The 23928-nt window shown below is 37.2% G+C and overlaps 2 protein-coding genes across 4 annotated transcripts; both read right to left on the bottom strand.

The window, feature by feature from the left end:
* LOC18768078 (germin-like protein subfamily 1 member 16) lies at nt 12936–14208 on the bottom strand. Its single transcript, XM_020570466.1, has 2 exons — nt 13964–14208; nt 12936–13700 (listed from the first exon to the last, which is right to left on the bottom strand). Exons 1-2 carry the CDS (start codon nt 14088–14090, stop codon nt 13123–13125), a joined length of 705 nt encoding a protein of 234 aa, XP_020426055.1. The 5' UTR covers nt 14091–14208; the 3' UTR covers nt 12936–13122.
* Nucleotides 16111–23479, bottom strand: LOC18768429 (germin-like protein subfamily 1 member 11). 3 transcript variants are annotated; one of them, XM_020570469.1, is made up of 3 exons: nt 23284–23479; nt 22448–22974; nt 16111–16315 (listed from the first exon to the last, which is right to left on the bottom strand). In XM_020570469.1, the coding sequence occupies exons 1-3, from the start codon at nt 23408–23410 to the stop codon at nt 16283–16285; spliced, it is 687 nt and encodes a 228-aa protein (XP_020426058.1). In that variant the 5' UTR covers nt 23411–23479; the 3' UTR covers nt 16111–16282. The 3 variants fall into 3 exon arrangements, with proteins under 3 accessions (XP_020426058.1, XP_020426056.1, XP_020426057.1); XM_020570467.1 differs by lacking the exons at nt 22448–22974; nt 23284–23479 and adding an exon at nt 17152–17322 and having other exon boundaries at nt 16111–16842; XM_020570468.1 differs by lacking the exon at nt 16111–16315 and having other exon boundaries at nt 22234–22974.

The following is a 23928-nucleotide window of genomic DNA, read 5'->3' as shown; positions in this document are numbered from 1 at the left end:
TTAGCACCAGAAAAATAAAATAAAAAATCAATTGTGATAGCATTTGGAAGAGCTTTGACTCAGCTCCACTGTTTGGTGTTTCAATAAAATAAGTTACCTTTTGTAAAGGGTTATTAGGGTTGTTTAATTATAAGACAAGGTTAGGTAAGGAAGAATATATTTATATGTCTATGATGATGAAAGACCAGGTATTAGGAGTTGTACCAAAAAGAAAGAGTAGTTAGGAGACAATTATATTTTTTTATAAAATTAGGTGGTATTTAACCAATGGAAATGTTCAATGCTTATGCTATATAATTTAGACAAAGAGAATGAAATTCATCTCCTTATTAACATTGATGGTGACAATTTAGACAATTTAGCTGGTGGGTTTTTTATTTTATTTTTTGGTTCTGATTGTGTTTTCTTTTGGTCTTAAAACACAGATGTTATTCAGATAATTGGCAGGCACACCTCAATTCAATTTGATGCTGCTTAGCTACAAATGATGTTTACCAACGTGACTGAGTAGCTTTTAAACAGTCCCTTTAGTAATATTTCAAAGAGACAGATCTGTCATTTAATTTTTATGGAAATCAGTAAGTTGAATATATATATATATATATATATATTTAATAACCCTAGTTGCTATGGTTGTAGATTATAGAATTTTCGAACGCGGAGAAATAGGAAAGAGAAGATGATTGTGCTAGTCAATAGGTCTCAGTTAGGTGGGATTGCAAAAATCCCCTTCGGGTCGGGTCCCCGGCCCTAACGGGGTAGGTACGAGGATTCTTGATTTTTTAAAATATCTGATCAGAGACGAGTCATTGATAATATTGTTATCCTCATCTATGAACCTGGCCCAATAAGGGATGTATTTATTTTTAGTTACAAAATATATTATAGGCTTATTTACTATAGTACCCCTTGAAATTTCGGTCAAATATCACTTTACTCCCCCAAAGTTACAATGGCACACTTAATCCCCTTGACTGTGGTTTTGTGTTCCACTTTACCCCACATCATTAACGCCATTCAAAACACCATAAAAAATGATGACGTGGCAGAGTCATTATGGTAAAAGTACCTACGATGGCCAATTGTTGAGCATAGTCAGCATCCTAGGTGGCACAATGGACCCCATAGGCTTTTAAAATCTAAATGGAAGCAGCTCAAGGGGTCAAATGGACCCCAGTGAACAATCCACTTTCTTCTTCTTTGATAAAATGGTTTCTAAACACAGAAAAATTACTTACCACCATTTCGAGGATTTAAGGTTTTATACGCAAAGAAAAATTTCTCCATCTTTGTTTGATTAAAAGGTGTGAAGATGAGGAGAAGAGTTGGTCGTTGCTGCACCTTATTGCTATTGTGGGAGGCTTGCTCGGCTGCAGATTTCTTGGATATAGTCTAACCCACTTCGGAGATTTTTTGTTTTGTGTGTCCAAAGTTAGAGGTAGGTTTTGAATTTGCTATTTTATCAAAATTTTGACAATAAATTGTGAGAATGTGATGGAACTTTTGTTTGAATGCAAAGGGGGAAAACTTTTGTAGGTTTTTTGTATGGCTTGATATTGAAATGCCTCCCCGTGAGAGAGCTCTGATGGCTTGGTTGCTGAGGACAATGAGAGAGGTTGAAGATCAGATTGGGCGTGCGAGAGTAAGAGAGAAGAAGTTATGGATTGCTCTATTTATTTCTTGGGCCTTTGTGTTTATGGTTTGGTTTGGGAATGTTATGTAATGTAAGTTAGGCAATGTGATATGTTTGAAAGTTAGGCAATGTGGTATGTTTGAAAGTTAGGTAATGTAGTGTAATGTAATGTACTAGTAGAATGACAATTTAGTGAGATGAGAGGCTTATGTAATTGTTGAAGCATTTTGCAAATGTAATGGTTTCAAAGCCCTTTTGTAATGGTTAAGACTAAACACTTTTGTATGCACCAAGAATTCTTGAAACCTTTCGGAACTTATGAACTACCATTGATTAATAACTTGTACATAACTTGTACATAGTCTTGTACATAAATTGTACATTTTCAATCCATGGCAATGCCAAAACAAAATACAAAAGACTGAATATGCACCTGTGATACCCATGGCAATGCCAAACAGTTTGTATCCAAAAATAAAATAGACAACAAAATACCAAACAAATAGTTTCTACCCAATAACACATATGTTCACCAAGACACAACAAAACATAAAACCAACATTCAACCCATAAAAACACATTCATATGCTTTTTCTGACCCAAAACACATGTGCTAACCAAAATTGAGCAGAGTTTTTTCAATATCTTCATGGCTCAAACTTGGCCAAGAATGCTTTCCTCTTAGCTTGAGACTTAAACCTCCTTAAACCTAACTTTCCTTTATTTAGAAGCTTGTGGAGGTTGAGATGCTTGAGGCTGAGACCAATTTGGTTCTTAAGACTAAGATGGTTGTTCAAACTAAGATGGTCGTCAAACTGAGAAGCTTGAGATGCTTATTTAAACTGAGATGCTTCTTCAAACCGAGAAGCTTGAGATGGTTGAGCTGGTTAGTGAGATGGTTGAGGACCTTGGTTAGACTGAGAAGATGCTTTGTGATGATTGATCCTTTTTTTAGCCTTTGATATGATCTGAAAATTGTGGCAGAGTTAGATTAACATGAGCATTTACTAAAATAAAAAACTGAAGAGTTCCATAATGCTACTTAAATAAAATAAACTCAACTTACTAATTATTTTTGCCTTGATTGTGTAGAAGATGATGCTTGTTTCTGCCTTGATTGTCTTATAACTCTATGAGTTGATGTGTTGCCTTGAGGTGCTCTCTTCTTTTGCCTTTGTGATGGTACCTGACCTACAAACATCACATATGAATCCATATCATAATGCTAAACATACAAAACTTTTAAAATCAGATGCTTTGATTATACCTGACTGCTACTCCCTGCATCATTTGTCCTTGCACATTTCCTCTTATTATGGCCCGCTTGATTATATACGCAACACTTGGTTTCCAAATTATACCTTCGCAAGTGTTTGTCTTTAGGATTAGAGCTTGGAGGTGGTTCAGCGGCTGACCTTACCCGGCTTTTCTATGGCTTCTCTAATTGCTTGTGATACATAGGTGGTAGCAAAGATGGGAAATTTATTTTATGACAAGACCCAACCTAAATTCCACTTTGGAATCCGAGCCGAACCCTGTGCGTGTCTGAGACCTGGAGGGTGCCGGGCACAAATGACTAAATTGCCCTTCTAACCAGAAACCAAAGTTTCTACAAGTTTGACTTCTGCCAAAAATTCGGCAGAGTCTCCCCTCTAATTTGCTAATTCCCAAAATTTTCCACCTATCAACAAGCATATATATAACCCAACTGTTCAGCATGCATCTGTTTATATCCAAACAATTCAGCCACAAATAAATGGCCTCATGCCATACAGTAATCCTAGGGCAATATCAGAGCAACTGGTTCAGAAATTTACAACAGATCAATTTGATTACAGAAGAAATCCTACATAAAGAAAAGGTGGAGTGGAGTGTGGTGTTTGCCCTGTGGTGGCGCTCTGGTGCACTACTACTGCCTGGGGGCGCAAAACATTGAAAAATGTGAGTGGACAAAAATAAAGGTTTGGAAAATAACATATGAACATACTAACCCCTCCGTAAAAACAGTTAGAAAACTAAATTACATACACGTACTGAAAACAGGCACGAATATTTTTATTCATATAGTAATTCACACATTTACAAAATTCTCACATTAGTTCAAACTTTGAAAATAAAGATTTCCCTACCACCTAGGTGTACCCTTATTATATTCGTCAATTCCTTTATTTTCCGTCAATTCCTCATGCCACCTAAGCGACACGTCTTGGCAGGCCTCGGGAACACTAAGTAACTCGAGCCGCAATCCTCACAGGATTTAAGGGACATTTAGTCAACCTGATTCGTATTCCTCGCTCCAAATAGTCCGGGCGTCCCCGAAACTCGTGTGGCATTGTCAAACGCGCGCTGACTCAACCGAAGACAACTAGGATGTCCGTGGATGTCGTCATATCCGAAGGCAACAATTTATTCCGTAGGCAACATTCATTCTGAAGGCAACATTTAATCTGAAGGCAACCTTGGGTACCTATGGTGGTTTTTAAAATAAAATACATGCCTTTCTTAAAAACTATAGTTTTATTCCTCATCGAACCATTCAAACCGATAATCATCTCAACTCTTACTTTCCAAGCCCTTTTTATTTCAAATATGGCAATATATAAATAAATAAATAAATAAAAATATTTAAATCCAATTAATCATGCTTGGAAAGCCATAGTCAATAATACTTATTCAAGACCAAATAATGAAACTTAATTGCATAAAATCATTTATAAAACAAAAGTCCACTCACTGGGCGTCCGAGCTAGCTTGACCCTTTGAAGGTCCTTCCCGCGGGTTTGATGGTGCCCGAGTACCTTGATTGTCGAAAATGGTGACCGGAGGACGGAGAATGAAGCTGGAAAAATTAGAGTGAAAACCAGCTCGTTTTCGCGGTGGTTCTGGTTGTTTGGCGGCGGCTGACAGTGGGTGCAGGCTGGGGTGTGACAGCGAGACCGGGCAGGTTCGTTCATATGGTGGTGGTTATAGAGGAGAGGGTTGTCGGGGGGGGAGGAGGAGAGAGAGAGAGAGAAGGAAAATAACAATATGGTCTTTAAAACCAGTTTCTAAAAATTATGATTTTGCCCCTATAAGTATTTTAATCGTATTTTCCTTGTTATAACTTCGATTTGAGCCCACTACGTGTCTACAGACTCGTTTCAACGTGATCTACACAACAGTATGATCAAAATTTCTACATTCATTCTCGGTGAAAAAGTCAACTTTTATACTACTAAAATATTCTACGGGCAAAATGGTCTTTTCTCAGAATAAATTAATAACTAAAAATTGATTTAGGATCGGGTTGTTACATTTTAGCCCACAAGTCTTGACTTGCCATTGGATAAACCATGGGTTTGTAAGTTGTTATAAAGGCTTTTTTTTTTTGTTGGTAATAATCATGTACACGGATGATATGATTGTCATTTAACTACCAAATGGTAACACAAGCATGCTTACCTAGGATCCCAGTTAAATCTCATTGCCTACATGAACAACTTTTGTTTCTCAAATCAACTACCACCTAAGTGCCTCCAAAACACTTAACCTCATATTTTCTCCACTTAATCTCATATTTTCCCTCCCGAGCAAGCCTTGGAATGCATCAGGCTGACTGCTTCTTAAGCTTCTCAAGAGTTGCAAAAACTCTTGGCCTCACATCATGAGCCCATTTGTCCATAGCTTCTCTTCTACTTGCCATCAACAACATGATGTAATACCTGACCCTCTCAAGCATTGTTATAATAAGCTTGCTTCTAGCATTAAGGATAGACTTGTTGAATGCCTTACACATGTTATTCAAGAGAATGTCACATTTTGAGTGTGTTTTGAAGTGAGATCTACACCACTGCATTGGATCAAGCCTCACCAACCAATCAAAAGATGGTCCTCACAAATCTTGGAGATTTTTCATCTCTGCTTGAAACCAAGGTATGGTTGTACTTTTTGCAACAATCTCAATATGTTTTTTTAGAACTAATCCTCTGTGGCAGCAAGTATAAAATTGGCATACAGATATTTAAGACAGTGCCTATACTCAAAGTTTGGGAACATGTCACCCACTGCATCAATTAAGCCATTTTGTCTATCTGTAATAAACACATACCCTTTGCTATTTTCAATGCCGAAATCAACAACTAAGAGTTCCAAAAATTAAGTCCAAGTTTCATAATTCTCAGCCTCTGCCATTGCATAAGTTATTGGATACATGCCGTTGTTAGAATCAACACCAACCACATAAAGTAATTGGCCAACATGTTGTCCTTTCATGTGACAAGTATGCAAACCAACAACTGGCCTTAGAGCATCAATAAACCTTTTCTTTGTAGCTGCCAAGCATATGTAAATCCTTTGAAATCCAGATTTGCCATCCTCCAAATTGGACTTAATGATTATAGTAATTCCCACATTTGTCCCTTTTAGCTCATCAACATAATCCCAAAGAGACTCAAACTATTTTGTGTAAGTCCCCTCACTTGCAGCAGTTGCCTTTTGCCTTGCTCTGTATATTTGTGACCTTGAAGCTATGACAAATAGATCTTCATTTATCCTTTCCTTAAGAGCTCATACATCCCAATTTATTATTCTAGACAGCTATGTAAAATATCTCTCTGCTAACCATGATGAGTTATCATGGACATTGTGTTCAATAGTCTCACAAGTGTGCTCCTCTTCATAACTCTTAATTTGAACCATGCTACTTCCATTTACAACTGAAGCATAAACAAACCATGGACATTTTCTTTTCTTGATCCCATCTCTAACAACTCTAACCTTATCTTTATCATTCTTAGAGAATCTAATCTTCCTTATGTTAAATACTGAATAGTTTCACTGCTTTCCTAAATACATAGACACTGGAAAATCTTAGACCAATCTTAAAGATTAGGTTAGTCAAACCTGTGTTAGGCCTAAAATCATCAAACTTGGGTAGTTTCCTCTTTCTCTTTCTCATAAGCATATCAAACTCATCACATAAGCTACTATCCAAGCTATTAACATAACTTACAGCCATATCATTCGACTTTTCTCTTTCATATGCAGTTGGAACAATATCTGGAGTATTGTGGTCAACATAATTGTCAAAAGCTTTATCATCTTTTTCTAGCAAGCATTGTTCATCTTCACTTTGCTCACACATTGTCATAAAATTTAGGGTCTTCTCATGTTCTTCACTGTCTTCATACTCATTTTCAGTCCTTTTGTCATTCTCAGCCTCTTCATAGATAGCATCTTCATCACCCTCAACCTCCTCATTTACAGCGTCATCACCCTCATCCTCCACATTTATAGCCTCTTCAAGAGCCTCTTCATCATCCTCATCCTCCTTATACATATCCTCATAACTAGATTGTTCATTACTATCATCTTCATGTTCAAATTCAGCAACTAGATTTCTTACAATAGGACCCCTCTCCCTCCAAGGCACTGTAGTTTCATCCACATTAATGGGGTGTTCCAAGTAAATTACAATCACTCTTTCAAAGCTATAGGAGGCACCAAGTAGCTAAGCATCACTATCTATACACACTTTTTTACCATTTTGTATCCTTGTCACAACCACTTGGTCATGGTAGCCAAGCTCTTTTGCATACTCATATATCTCTAACAATTTTATGTGGTTCAGAAGACACCAATCCAAATAATCAACCGACCCCCCTCTCCCCCACATAAAACCACAACTCATTGAGATTTAAGGACTTTACTATTCTACCTCCATGGTGTACTTCAAACGTGACTATTCCTTTGTCATCTGCACAACAGAACATTAAAAAAAAACACACACTTTAAACACTGCCTAGTCATATGTACAGTTTAAAAAGGACAACACAATCACCAAACTACCAATAAACAATCATGGAGCAAGATTCACACGCAACTAACAATTTTAAAGCACTAAAAGAACCTTTAAACAACTAGTAAATAGGAAAACATACATAGCAACAAAACATAGGGGACCACAACAATTTTTATTCTAGGCTTTTCAAACTCAACACCTTTGAACCTGACCCAACAAAGCAAGCAGACAATAAAGAAGCTTAAACTTGGACAACATTTTGTAAATCTCTCGCTTTCATTGATTCCATTTCAAAAGAGAAGGGCCACTTACAAAACTCAGGTTGAGAACCTCATTTCTCTCTCGGCACCGCCATTGTCCTTTTCAATCTCTCCAATATTCGCGCTTCTCCCAAGATTTCAATTCTTTTGCCCTAATTCTTTTGCAATATTCGATCCTTCTCAGATTTTTGAATCTCTCTCTCTCCCTCTCTCTCTCTCTCTCTCTCTCTGTGACAGGACCTGCCCCGAATTTCCCAAAACCCGAGATGAATCCTGTGAAATTCCCGACATCACCCCGATGCCGGGCCCACTTATTAAAGACCGGGACTTTCTGCCTAAATTTCGGCAATCTCTCCTGTAAATTGATCATTTTCCAAAATTTTCAACATGCATAAAACACATTTAATATCCCAACAGGCAGCAAGCACAATATAATTTCATGCAATTCACACACTCGGCCTTCGGCCCTAAAAAAAAAATCGAAGCGAAACCAAACTACCCACAAAGCCCTTGAGCCCAAAATATTTCCTTCGGCAAGAAAACTAATAAACTCAAATATGAAATTATGAATAATAAATACAACATACATCATCTAACTTTTCCAATTCCAACTTACGAGGTTTTAACCTCCTAACACAATCACATCTATGTCCGCGGCTGCACCTAATAACCTTAGGATGCCTACGTACCCTCACTGAGGGATCAAGTCACACGTAGTTCTTCCATACAAAATTTCTAAATCCATCAACATACAATCAATTCTAGAAATCCCAAACAAAATCTTTTTCAACATCATTCGTTCCCAGCTCAGTACTATTCCTTAATTCATCTATCTAATAACCACATAATCTCCCCATACGCCAGAAATTCCAACGCCGTATAGGTCTGTCATCACGCCGAAAAATCCTACGCCACGTGTGACCTAACCATCATATTATCTCCCTATACGTCGGAAATTCCAACGCCACGTATGGGGTCTGTCATCCCGCCGGAAAATCCTACGCCACGGGTGACCTGACAATCACATAATCTCCCCATACGTCGGAAATTCCAACGCCACATATGGGGTCTGTCTCAACACCGGAAAATCCTACACCATGGAGACCTAACAATCACATAATCTCCTTATATGCCGGAAATTTCAACGCCACATATGGGGTCTGTCAGCACGCCGGATAACCTACGCCACATGTGACCTAACAATCATAGCATCTCCCCATACGCCAGAAATTCCAACGCCACGTATGGAGTCTATCCTCACGCCAGATAATATACGACACGTGGGACCTAACAATCATATAATTTCCCCATATGCCGAAAATTCTAACGCCACATATGGGGTCTGTCAGCACGCCAGATAACCTACGCCACGTGTGACCTAACAATCATAGTATCTCCCCATACGCCGGAAATTCTAATTCCATGTATAGGGTCTGTCCTCACGTCGGATAACCTACGCCACGTGGGACTTAACAATCACATAATCTCCCCATATGCCAAAAATTCTAACGCCACATATGGGGTCTGTCAGCACACCGGATAACCTACGCCACGTGTGCCCTAACAATCATAGCATCTCTCCCATACGCCGAAAATTCCAACGCCACGTATGGGGTCTGTCCTCATGCCGGATAACGCCACGTGGGACCTAACAATCACAGGGTGATATTTAGGGTAGTGCGTATAGCACTTCAAACTGATATACTCTCAATTATCTAAACTAATACTAGAGGTATTCCCACTTTAGTGATACCAGTCTATAGTAGACTGCAACGTAATTTAATCAGGAAAATAATATTATTTTTAGACCAACGATCATGCACATAAACATAAATTTCATAATTTCAATTATTAAAAAATAGCCAAGAGTTTCCTACGATAATAATAAACACTCTAAAAATCTCAACCTAGTCAACATGGCTCAACAACGCTCAAGACCAGTCATTAGGGTCATTATAATCCTTCTAGGAAGGTAAAACTATCTTGGAAGACTCACGGTCAACCAATGGTCAAACTACCCCATACTCGGTCAAATGGGCCCATGGGGCCTACGAACTCCAAATTATGATCTGAAAGTTCCTATGGGTTCTACAAGGTTTAGGATAAACGTCCTGCAAGTTTGGTCCAGATCGGACTGTCGGATTGCTCACGATCGCACAATCGGACAGTTATTATAAAACATAAACTTTAATTTATTAAATCGGAACATCCGGGGCTCCGATTCATGACCCGTGAACTCCTACACGATTCTACAAATGCCTAGATTAACCTATATTAAATTCAAGACTATCCAACGGTTCAAACCTATCGAACCCGGATAACGCACAATATGCGAAATCTGTTCGATAGTCAAACAACATCCAAATTGAAATCCAAGCACACCTACGTGCTCGTGAGGACCAGGAGATTACATCGGGATATAGTGCCCTTTTTCTACAGTGCCCACGCTCCGCCCCAGGAGCCGGCAGCGCGTAGGTGCCCAAAGCGATTACACATCACCGAAAAATCTCAACATCTCGGGCCAAGACTTCTACCCTAGGTATAACACCCTATTTGGAGTCACTTTTGTTCGGGCCTACCTCAAAAAGTGACCGGAAGTGGCCAGAATCGGAAATGCAAAATCGGCCGAACCCTAAATTGAAAATCGACTGACCTAGGCTCAAAATTAAAGAAATCCTACCCAACCATCAGCTAGAGCATGGAAAATAGGTAGATATCCATACCTCACTCATCAAATTTGGTGGGGAATTGAGAGAGAATGAGCGGTTTGAATTTTTGAAAAAATCGGCGCGATTTCTGTAGATTCCGGCGACTGTGCTGGTGGTTGGCGACGAAGACCAGGTGGGACTGGAAGAGGAACTCACGACGGTCCTTTTGGGACTAGTGCCGCCCCAAGTGGTGGCCGGTGGTGGCTATGGTGGGTCTTGGAAGCCACGGCTGGGAAAAAAAACGAAAAAGGAAGGGCTGCTCGCGGGAGAGAGAGAGAGAGAGAGAGAGAGAGAGAGAGAGAGAGAGAGAGAGAGAAATCAGATTTTTATCAACCCTTTCGCCAAAATTACGATTATGCCACTAAGGGTATTTTGATCGTATCTCTCTCATTACAACTCCGATTCGAGCCCACCATGTGTAGTCAACTTTAATCCTAATAAAATATTTTAGGGGCACAATGGTATTTTCTCTCAATAAATTAATATTCACTAATTTATTTAGGACTGAGTCGTTACACACACACACACACACACACACTCTCTCTCTCTCTCTCTCTCTCTCTCTCTCTCTCTCCGATCATACACTCTAAAACCTATTTCCCAAATTATTTCGACTGAGAAGCTTCTTTTTTTGGCCAAATATCCAAAGTGATCTACTTTGATTTGGATTTTAAAAGCATGTGGGGTCTACTGTGTCACGTAGGATGCTAACTATGCTAAGCAATTGGCCACCATGGGTGTTTTTACCATAATGACCCTGCCACGTCAGCATTTTTTACGGTCTTTTGAATGGTTAGGGGGGTAAAGTAAGATTTGACCGAAGTTTCAAGGGGTACTACAGTAAATAAGCCTATATTATATAATATGACAATTAAAAAACTACCTTAAATAATTAAGTGATGAAATTGACATGAACTTTCATTCATGTCAGCTAGTTTACACATAAATGGTTTATCCATTTCCAAAGGGAAGATTTAATTACGTGAACTAAATTAAAAGCTCATCCAGAAAATATTTATGTATAAAAGAACTTTGATCACGTTTTTAATTACTAAATATATAATATAACATTTAAAAAGTTACCCTAAACTTTGTAAGATGGTGAAACTTTTGACATATGTTTTTTATTATATGATTTTATTAGTTTTGTCAAATTAAATTGAGATGATTTTGAGTAGTTGAGTGAAATTGTATAGTTCAATTGAATGTAACTGAGTTGAATAATAGTTTAAGGTTAAATTTAAGTGTTACAATATGGATAATTTAAAAAAAGAAAAACAAAACGAAAAGGATTTAGGCTGGGTTTGGGATACCATTCCCCGACAGGGATGGGAACGGGGATTCCCCGAAATTTCATATCGGGGATGGGAACAGAGACAGGGGTGAGAATGGAGAGTAAGGACGGGGATACCTGACTCCTAACCCACCCGTTACCATCCCACTTGGATTTGTGTTTTCTTTTATCATATTCTACATGTAACATTTTAAAACCCATGTTTTAATCTCAACCATCAATATCGACCCAACGGTTGAATTTGATGTTCGCACGCAACTAGCTGTCCTCAAGAGAGAAAATTTTCGGCCTGATTTGCCCTAGAGCATGGGCCAAACTAATCAATGTTAAAATGGCAAGGCTCCTCCATTTTAGTATTATTAAGTTGTCATAATATGTTTGTTGAAATAATGCATAATGTTATTTCAAAACTACAATATGAAATTATATTATTTCAAAACCCAAAGGGCAGTGGCGGACTTGTGCAGGCGCAAGGCCTCCGGTCACCGGAAAACTCCATAGAAGCTACTGAAGTTGCACCTCTGCTCATGCACGGAAGCTGTTCGATGAAATGCTCAAGTGAAGGGCTGCTGTGCTGCGCGCGACCTCTTTTTTTTTTTTTTTTTTTTTTAACTGCCTGGCCAAAACGACGTCGTTTTGGACCAGGCGCTACTTTTTTTTTTAATTTTTTAATTTTTTTTATTTAAAAAACTGGCCATTCGTGGATAAGGGTTTTTTTTAAAAAAACCTGGCCATTCGTGGGCTATCATGGATAAGCCAATTTAAATAAGGGTTTTAAAAATTAAAAAAAAAAGATATAAAAAAAAAGGGGGAAACTACTGGGCCATTCGTGGGCTTCTAAAAGGCTTATATAATTCCTAGATAATTGGGTTTTAATTGGAACTTCTCTTTATTCAATTGGGTTTTGGGAATTCCTTATTTAAGAGGGATTGAGAATTCTCTTTATGAAAAACCAATTTAACATCACCCAAAGTGTGTGTGCATCACAAGAGTCTTGTGTTTTTTTCTTCTTCTTGAGTACGCCAATACAAAGTAAGTTTGGTGCATATATATTTTTTCTTGAGCATTTTTTCTTTTTTTAATAAATACTTTTTTCTTATTTAACTCTCTGTATTAGTAAGCTCAATAGCAAACTCAAGGGGGAATAGACTATGTGACACGCTATTTGAGGTATTATCTTCTTTTTTTTTTCTTTTTTTTTTTTGAGCTTTTAGCTTTTAAGAATTGCACCTCCGCTGAAAAATTCCTAAGTCCGCCGCTGCCAAAGGGTAAGTATGAAATTATGTTATTTCAATCTTATTCAATTAATATTACATCATAGTAATTTGTTGTAGGTACGTAGTGAAAAAACATATTGGCCAACTTAATACATCCAAACAAGCACATCGATTGGTTGTTCTTTCCTTGGCCTTTTATGCTTTTTCGCATATGATTATTGTTGTATTTTACTAATTGTTGTCGTACCACAACTGTTTCTGAAGATAGTCAACCACATTGTCGTCCACTTGGAAGGCCTTGGCTAGAACATCAGGGTTGATGGGAGGCTTGGAGCCAAACACTGCATTGGCTATGGTGATCACTCCTGGGTTCTGGCTGCTAAGCCCAGCGAAGGCTACAGCGTTGACGTGTCCCACATTGAGTTGGAAGTGAATGAGGCCGATTGGGAACACAAACACATCCCCCTTGTTCAACACTTTGGTGAATAGGCGATTGCCATCACCGTTGGATGTGACGAAACCAACATAGAGTGTTCCTTCCAAGACCACAAGAAATTCGGAGGCACGAGGGTGAGTGTGAGGAGGGTTTAGGCCATTTGGTGCAAAGTCTATGCGAGTCAGGGATATGCCGAGAGTGTTCAACCCCGCTATTTGGTCCACATTCACAGTTGTCACATTTGAACCAAGCGGATTTTGTGTGTTTCTTGGGTTTTGGAGGCCAGAAAAGAAGAAATCATTTGCATTGACAAGCTTTGGGTCCTTGCAGAATTTCCCATTCACAAACACTGCGTTTGCACCGAAATATCCACCTAAGCAAAACGGAACCCACATGATATGTTAGAGAGGTGATTAGTAAGATGGTCGGTAAATATAGTACAAATAGCACATACATGTGTGAGGGACAATATATATATATATATATATATATATATTGTTCATGCATGAGAAGCCATGCAAATGCAAATAGTTAACAGAAAAACAATATTCATAATATTCCTAATGCCTTAGGAAGAAAATTATTCATGTGGAAATAATTGCATGCCAGAATATAATGAATATAATTAAAGCATACCAGCAGATTTGTTGTCATTAAGTGCTACACAGAAATCCTGAAGAGGACTGGGGTCAGAGGCAGAGACAAGGAAGGTTGCAGATGCCAATATGGCAAGAGTGCTTATGAGGAAATGAACACCTTTCATTGCAGTTGGCTTAATTAGAGCTAGGTTGCCTCAGAACTTTCTTTTACTGTTTTTTCTTCGTGTGTAGAGAGTTTTGGTTTGAGGGTGTGGGATGAAAATCCTTCATGGGTTAGAAGCCTATTTATAGACTGGAGAGAATGAACTGGTCTTGTACTCTTGGATATGATTTTCCTTGTCGAAGCAGGTAAAGATTTGAATATTGTAGTATTTAGAGGCAAGTCAAGACTTGGTATTTGACAAAATCTCACCTTTAAGTTTAACTATTGAACAATAAATTTCCTACATATATTTTAGCACTAGAAAAAGAAAATTCAGTTGTGATAGAATTTTGAAGAACTTTGACTCAGCTCTACTGTTTGGTGTTTCAATAAAATAAGTTACCTTTTGTAAAGGGTTATTAGGGTTGTTTAATTATAAGACAAGGTCAGTTGAGGGAGAATATATTCATATAATTATGATGATGAAAGACCAGGTATTAGGAGTTATACCAAAAAGAAAGAGTAGTTAGGAGATAATTATATATATATATATATATATATATTTTAATTAGGTGGTATTTAACCAATGGAAATGTTCAATGCTTATGCTATATATGGATTCATTCTACAAAGAGAATGAAATTCATTTCCTTATATATTAACATTGATGGTGACAATTTGCCTCGATATAAAATTTTACAGTCAGTCCACCAATTAACGTTGAGTGCATGACTTTTTCTTCTTTTTCATTTTTTCACCTTCTAGCTGGTTGAAAGTGGTATTGCTAAAATGGATTCTGCTGTGGCTATTAAGTTGATGCAGAATTCTACTGCTCTTGGTTCACATCCTGTGGTGTCTCTGGTTTCAAGTTGCTGGGAGCTTATGGGAAAGTTTGGCACCTGGGCTCTTCAGCATGTTTATAGAGAAAGAAATGTGGTTGCTGATTGTATTGCTCAGCGGAGCTACAGTCTGGACCTAGGTGTTTGTTTTCTTGATATGGCTCCGAGTTGGATTGGCTCTAGCCTTGTTCATGATTTGCTAGGTGTCACTAGGACTCGGTTGGTCTCTGTAGTGAGTAGTTGCTCTTTCTTGGGGTTTTACACCCCCCAGTTCATAGAAAAAAGAAAAAAAAACTGGTCTTCTCCAAGCAGCAGCTGCTCCTGATTATTTTCCCGTTGGGGTTAGCTGGTGGTGTTTTTTTTTTTTTTTTTTTTTTTTTCATGTTATGTTTTCTTTTTGGTCCTAAAACACAGATGTTATTCAGATAATTGGCAGGCACACCTGAATTCAATCTGATGCTGCTTAACTTCAAATTATGTTTACCAACATGACTGAGTAGCTTTTAAACAGTCCCTTCAGTAATATTTCAAACAGACAAATGTGTCATTTAATTTTTATGGAAATCAGTAAGTTCTTATGGTTGTAGATTATAGAATTTTCAAAGTGAGAAAGTAGAGAGAGATGAGAAGGGAGAAGAAAATGTGAAACAGATACGGAGATTATGAGAAGATGAAAAAAAGAAAAAGAACGTTGTCTGAAATCCACCACAATCTGTCTGGTTCGGCCCGGTCCCTTTTTTCACTACAAGATACTGGAATTGAAATCGGACCAAACCGGTCTAGTTCAGTTTTTGGTTAACTCAGTCTGGTTTTTGGTTATTCCGATTCTTTTTCTGCTCAATTCATCTCGATTTTTCAGTTTGAATGCCCAGAGAAAGAGGAAAGAGAAGATGATTGTGTGGGTCAATGGGTCTCAGTCAGGTGAATTTGTGTTTTCTTTTACCAGATTCTACATGTAACCTTTTAAAATCGATCCAACGGTTGAATTTAATGTCTGCACTAATTGCACGCAAATAGCTGTCCTCGAGAGAGAGAAATTTCTACTTGATTTGCCCTAGAGCATAGGCCAAACTTATCAATGTTAAAATGGCAAGGCTCCTCCATTTTAGTATTATTAAGTTGTCATAATATCTTTGTTGAATTAATGCATAATTTTATTTCAAAACCACAGTATGAAATTATGTTATTTCAAAACCCAGAGGGTAAGTAATGCAAACCAACAATCTTATTCAATTAATATTACATCATAGTAATTTATTGTAGGTACGTAGTTAAAAACATATTGGCCAACTTAATACATCCAAACAAGCACATCGATTGGTTGTTCTTTCCTTGGCCTTTTATGCTTTTCGCATATAATTATTGTTGTATTTTACTAATTGTTGTCGTACCAGAACTGTTTCTGAAGATTGTCAACCACATTGTCGTCCACTTGGAAGGCCTTGGCTAGAACATCAGGGTTGATGGGAGGCTGGGAGCCAAACACTGCTTTGGCTATGGTGATCACTCCTGGGTTCTGGCTGCTAAGCCCAGCGAAGGCTACAGCGTTGACGTGTCCCACATTGAGTTGGAAGTGAATGAGGCCAATTGGGAACACAAACACATCTCCCTTGTTCAACACTTTGGTGAATAGGCGATTGCCATCACCGTTGGATGTGACGAAACCAACATAGAGTGTTCCTTCCAAGACCACAAGGATTTCAGTGGCACGAGGGTGAGTGTGAGGAGGGTTTAGGCCATTTGGTGCAAAGTCTATGCGAGCCAAGGATATGCCGAGAGTGTTCAGTCCTAGTAGGTTGTCCACATTCACGGCTGTCACATTTGAACCAAGCGGATTTTGTGTGTTTCTTGGATTTTGGAGGCCAGAAAAGAAGAAATCATTTGCATTGGCAAGCTTTGGGTCCTTACAGAACTTCCCATTCACAAACACTGCTTCTACAACCCAAAAAAAATTTATATTAAACTTTAGTGTTAGAGCTATTCGGAGGTAAAATCCACGTACGTAAGTGGAAACCACTTTAATGTATATCAGAGAGATGATCATTAAGATGCCCAGTAAATGCAGTGCAAATAGCATTATTCATATGTAAAATTACGTACTAATAGATTTTTCATGCATGAGAAGAAGCTATAGTTAACAGAAAAACGATCTTCATAAAACTAATATCTAATGAAAATAATTCATGTGGGAATAATTGCAGGGCAGAATATAAATAATTAACACAAGTATATATTAATGCATACCAGCAGATTTGGTGTCATTGAGTGCTACACAGAAGTCCTGAAGAGGACTGGGGTCAGAGGCAGAGACAAGGAAAGTTGCAGATGCCAATATGGCAAGAGTGCTTATGAGGAAATAAACACCTTTCATTGCAGTTGGCTTAATTTGCTAGGTACGTAATAAAGATTTGGTTTGAGGGTGTGAGATGAAAATCCTTCATGGGTTAGAAGCCTATTTATAGACTGGGGAGAATGAACTGGTCTTGTACTCTTGGATATGATTTTCCATGTCGAAGCAGGTAAGGATTTGAATATATATATATATATATATATATATATATATATATATATATATACTTAGTATTTAGAACCAAGTCAAGACTTGATGTTTGAAAAAATCTCACCTTTAAGTTTAACTAGAAGGTATATATTGACCAAAATTTTATATTAATTTTCTTCCTTCCAGATCCATATAGTTTAGGGTTTGAATCTTTTACTTCAAATTAATTGCTGCTTCTTTTTTTTCTTCTACTTAATATTATAAGTTTAAACCCAGTGGTATTTAACCAATGGAAATGATCAATGCTTATGCTATATATGGAATGGATTCATTCTGCCAAAGAGAATGAATTATGAAACTCATTCTCCTATTAACATTGATGGTGACAATTTGCCTCAATATAAAATTTTACAGTCCTTCCACCCTCGAAATTTGAGTTCATGACTTTTTCTTCTGTTTCATTTTTCACCTTCTAGCTGGTTTGAAACTGGTCTTGCTCTCTGTTTTCCCACTTGGGGTTAGCTGCTGGTGTTTCTTTTTTTTTTCTTTTTTTTTTTTTTGCTCTTATTTTGGTCCTAAAACACAGTTGTTATTCAGATAGTTGCAGGCAGACCTCAGTTCAATCCGACTGGACTGATGGTGCTTTAACTTCAAATGATGTTTACCAATTCGACTGAGTCCCTTTGCAAGTAATATTTCTTGAATTGGTTGGGGACTTTTTACGTGGTTGAGAGACAAATCTGTCATTTACTTTTTATGGAAAACAGTAAGTCTTTCTGGAAATGCTAAATCCACTTTAACTCCGCCAAAATCCTTCCCTCTTTTTATTTCATTCAAAATAACTTTCTAGCCATTTTAACTAAGAATTAGCAACCCAAAAAAAAAGTAGTGTTTCTGGAAATGCTCAGGGTAAAATTTAAACTTCTAGAATTTTCCTTTGGTCAATAGTGAATAATTCATTAAACAGCCCAAAAGCAGCAAAGGTAATACAAGCTAAGAAACATAAAGGGATACATGATTGGATAATATAGTTGAAATCAAAATAAAATCCGGAATCGGTAACCATCAATGCAAAGTAAACTTGCCATAAAAATTACATAACTAAAAGAAGAGATTAGGATGCTGAGGTTGGTCGAGATCATATAGCTCCAGAAAATGGCTCCTAGAATCAGGCTCACTGCAAAAATTATATCCAACTTCACCAACTCTACCCAAGTTTTCCAAGTCTCCTAGACCTTTATATATGTTGCTTGTATTGAAATGAGGTGTAGCATTGCCCAAATGTTCGAGATTATTAAGTTCCTGCAGGATAATATGCACACATTACACTTAGGGAAGCCAACAGATACAGATGTATGTAAGAAAAATTAAAATGTATTAACAGTATGGAAGTTACACCATCTAGTTCAAAACTCATGCTTCAAGCAATGACATTCTGTAGTTGAGAAGAGTCAGATATTACTATAAGCAGTAACATATCATTGCTCATTGGAAAAACAAGAGAGCATTATCAAGAAAGCAGGAAGAGAAAGAAAATCCTCATCAGCAGAGGATAATAGAATACAATTACTACTAGCAAAATAAAGCAGGGTTTTTCTTTACTCTCCAGCTATGGTAAAGGAAACAGTGACAAGAACCAAACATATCTGAAAGAAGCATCCGATAGCATAAAGGCACTAATTAGTTACAGCATTTGCAAATATGTATTGGCAAGCTACAACACATGCACAGAGAGTGTTTTAAAATGATAACACAAATAGGAAAAAAAAGACTTCTTAGTCAAATAAACACCAAAGGCATTGCAAGATTCACATAACCAAATAAAAAATCGGCATACTTATGACTGGAAAAAGCCAAGATGAAAATGGCAAACACATCAGCACATGTGGTAACTGATAAAAGTACGCAGAAGAAATTAACTAATAGCCAATCAGATAGCCTTGCAGACGTGTAGTACAAGTTAAACAAGGCTTGTGATACTTCCCTATTCTATATGGATTGAAATAACTTAACCTAACCTAATATAATAAGGATTGTTAGAGAGTTTCTTGATGGGAAAAACTCTTAAACAAATGCATATGAATACAAGTGTTCATGCTCAACCGATCAATGTAACTTACACTAAAGTATTCACCCCATCTAAAATGAGTGTGTGAGGGATTAGAATGAGGAGAAGTGCTCTTGTATCTTCTTGATATTTCAACAACTCTAATGGACGACCAAAAAGTATGTGCTCTACTTATGTGCAGCCAATATAGTTGACATGTTGTGCTTGCAGAGGTGGGTTGTTGCCTCCTTACCAACTCCTAGTATGCTTTGGTGTTTGAGGGCCAAGGAACATCATAAAGCCTGCTTTATATCTTTTCGGGAAAAATATCAAAAAAATATTCTGGGCTTGAGCCATCCTTTGAAGCTAGGTTTGGGCCCCCATGAAAGTCTCCTAAGCAAGCCCACATATGATTAAAACGAATTTAAGTACAATATTTTAGCTAACCAGTGAACAAAACCTGTGCTGGCACAACCTGGAAAATGGAGGGCATTTTCACATATATATAAGTCTATGATGATAGAGATAATCTGATAAACAATGCAAATTATATTTGGATGTTGGCAATGTTGCCTAGAGACTCATTTTTGCCATTATCATTCACAAGAAACTTGCTTTCTTCTGCAAAGCAATCCATAATTGACAGGGTCTCATCACCATTAGAAGCAGGAGGGTTCTCCATTGTAACAAAATTACAGGAAACCGATTCGATAACATTGCAAGGAATTGTACCAAAAAGAAAGAGTAGTTAGGAGATAATTATATTTTTTTTTTTAATTAGGTGGTATTTATGTAACACCCCGACTCCAAATTTAACCATTTATTTAAGTTATTTACATTATTTAAGGGAAATTACAAATTTACCCTTGAGATAGGGGTATTTTGGTCATTTTCTTACCCTTGAGATAGGGGTATTTAGAGGCAAGTCAAGACTTGGTATTTGACAAAATCTCACCTTTAAGTTTAACTATTGAACAATAAATTTCCTACATATATTTTAGCACTAGAAAAAGAAAATTCAGTTGTGATAGAATTTTGAAGAACTTTGACTCAGCTCTACTGTTTGGTGTTTCAATAAAATAAGTTACCTTTTGTAAAGGGTTATTAGGGTTGTTTAATTATAAGACAAGGTCAGTTGAGGGAGAATATATTCATATAATTATGATGATGAAAGACCAGGTATTAGGAGTTGTACCAAAAAAAAGAGTAGTTAGGAGATAATTATTTATTTTTTTTAATTAGGTGGTATTTAACCAATGGAAATGTTCAATGCTTATGCTATATATGGATTCATTCTACAAAGAGAATGAAATTCGTTTCCTTATATATTAACATTGATGGTGACAATTTGCCTCGATATAAAATTTTACAGTCAGTCCACCGATTAAAAAAAAAACTGGTCTTGCTCAAAGCAGCCGCTGCTCCTGATTATTTTCCCGTTGGGGTTAGCTGGTGGTGTTTTTTTTTTTTTTTTTTTCTTGTTATGTTTTCTTTTTGATCCTAAAACACAGATGTTATTCAGATAATTGGCAGGCACACCTGAATTCAATCTGATGCTGCTTAACTTCAAATGATGTTTACCAACATGACTGAGTAGCTCTTAAACAGTCCCTCCAGTAATATTTCAAACACACAAATGTGTCATTTAATTTTTATGGAAATTAGTAAGTCGAATATATATATATATATATATATATATATTTTTAATAACCCGAGTTGTTACGGTCGTAGATTATTGAATTTTCAAAGTGAGAAAGTAGAGAGAGATGAGAAGGGAGAAGAAAATGTGAAACAGATATGAAGATTATGAGAAGATGAAAAAAAAAAAAAAAAAAACCGTTGTCTGAAATTCACCACAATCTGTTCGGTTCGCCCGGTCCCTTTTTTCACTACAAGATACTGGAATTGAAATCGGACCAAACCGGTCTAGTTCAGTTTTTGGTTAACTCGGTCTGATTTTTGGTTATTTCGATTTTTTTCTGCTCGATTAAGCTCAATTTTTCAATTTGAATGCCCAAAGAGAGAGGATAGGAGAAGGAGAGGAAAATAGAAGAAGGCAGAGAAAGAGGAAAGAGAAGATGATTGTGTGGGTCACTGGGTCTCAGTTAGGTTTATTTGTGTTTTCTTTTACCAGATTCTACATGTTGTTGATGTGTAACCCTTGAGCTGAAAACCTTGGAGCCAAAGTCACAAAGTTTTTTGAATTTCATTTTATATGTTTTAATTTATGTTTGTAATGTGAGCCATTGGATCATAGTCCAAGTGGACTCTGTTTCTAGCCTAGGATTTAAGTGATAGCTTGTGACAAATGTGAGCATCTCATAGGATGATAGGAGCAATGGCAAGGATTCAATCTTGATGTAAATCTGTTAGAGAAGCATCTCACTTCTCTCTCTTTCCTGACGATATATTGGCTAGTGGAGTAGAAATGAAAAGTAATCTCCATTTTTCTATTCAGAGCAACGTTCTCTTCTTCATTCTCTCTCTGTGATTTCTTCCTTCCTCCCAAACATCCAAAATATTCAAAACTAATTACTAGAAGCTTTGAATTCTAACACATGTAACCTTTTAAAATCGATCCAACGGTTGAATTTAATGTCTGCACTAATTGCACGCAAATAGCTGTCCTCGAGAGAGAGAAATTTCTACTTGATTTGCCCTAGAGCATGGGCCAAATTTATCAATGTTAAAATGGCAAGGCTCCTCCATTTTAGTATTATTAAGCTGTCATAATAACTTTGTTGAATTAATGCATAATGTTATTTCAAAACTAAAGTATGAAATTATGTTATTTCAAAACCCAGAGGGTAAGTATCCAACAATCTTATTCAATTAATATTACATCATAGTAATTTATTGTAGGTACGTAGTGAAAAACATATTGGCCAACTTAATACATCCAACCAAGCACATCGATTGGTTGTTCTTTCCTTGGCCTTATAATTATTTGTTGTATTTTACTAATTGTTGTCGTACCAGAACTGTTTCTGAAGATTGTCAACCACATTGTCGTCCACTTGGAAGGCCTTGGCTAGAACATCAGGGTTGATGGGAGGCTGGGAGCCAAACACTGCTTTGGCTATGGTGATCACTCCTGGGTTCTGGCTGCTAAGCCCAGCAAAGGCTACAGCGTTGACGTGTCCCACATTGAGTTGGAAGTGAATGAGGCCAATTGGGAACACAAACACATCTCCCTTGTTCAACACTTTGGTGAATAGGCGATTGCCATCACCGTTGGATGTGACGAAACCAACATAGAGTGTTCCTTCCAAGACCACAAGGATTTCAGTGGCACGAGGGTGAGTGTGAGGAGGGTTTAGGCCATTTGGTGCAAAGTCTATGCGAGCCAAGGATATGCCGAGAGTGTTCAGTCCTAGTAGGTTGTCCACATTCACGGCTGTCACATTTGAACCAAGCGGATTTTGTGTGTTTCTTGGATTTTGGAGGCCAGAAAAGAAGAAATCATTTGCATTGGCAAGCTTTGGGTCCTTACAGAACTTCCCATTCACAAACACTGCTTCTACAACCCAAAAAAAATTTATATTAAACTTTAGTGTTAGAACTATTCGGAGGTAAAATCCACGTACGTAAGTGGAAACCACTTTAATGTATCTCAGAGAGATGATCACTAAGATGCCCGGTAAATGCAGTACAAATAGCATTATTCATATGTAAAATTACGTACTAATAGATTTTTCATGCATGAGAAGAAGCTATAGTTAACAGAAAAACGATCTTCATAAAACTAATATCTAATGAAAATAATTCATGTGGGAATAATTGCAGGGCAGAATATAAATAATTAACACAAGTATATATTCATGCATACCAGCAGATTTGGTGTCATTCAGTGCTACACAGAAGTCCTGAAGAGGACTGGGGTCAGAGGCAGAGACAAGGAAGGTTGCAGATGCCAATATGGCAAGAGTGCTTATGAGGAAGTAAACAGCTTTCATTGCAGTTGGCTTAATTTGCTAGGTACGTAATAAAGATTTGGTTTGAGGGTGTGGGATGAAAATCCTTCATGGGTTAGAAGCCTATTTATAGACTGGGGAGAATGAACTGGTCTTGTACTCTTGGATATGATTTTCCATGTCGAAGCAGGTAAGGATTTGAATATATATATATATATATATATATATATATATATATATATATATATATATACTTAGTATTTAGAACCAAGTCAAGACTTGGTGTTTGATTAAATCTCACCAAGACTTGGTGTTTGATTAAATCTCACCTTTAACTAGAAGGTATATATTGACCAAAATTTTATATTTTAACTAGAAGGTATACAGATCCATATAGTTTAGGGTTTGAATCTTTTACTTCAAATTAATTGCTGCTTCTTTTTTTTCTTCTACTTAATATTAAGTTTGCTTCTTTTTTTTCTTCTACTTAATATTAAGTTTAAACCCAGTGGTATTTAACCAATGGAAATGTTCAATGCTTATGCTATATATGGAATGGA

Source organism: Prunus persica, chromosome G8 (assembly GCF_000346465.2).
Source record: "Prunus persica cultivar Lovell chromosome G8, Prunus_persica_NCBIv2, whole genome shotgun sequence".
Taxonomy (NCBI): Eukaryota; Viridiplantae; Streptophyta; class Magnoliopsida; order Rosales; family Rosaceae; genus Prunus; species Prunus persica.
Note: the sequence above shows the minus strand (reverse complement) of the source record. Positions and strands in the feature narration are given on the sequence as shown.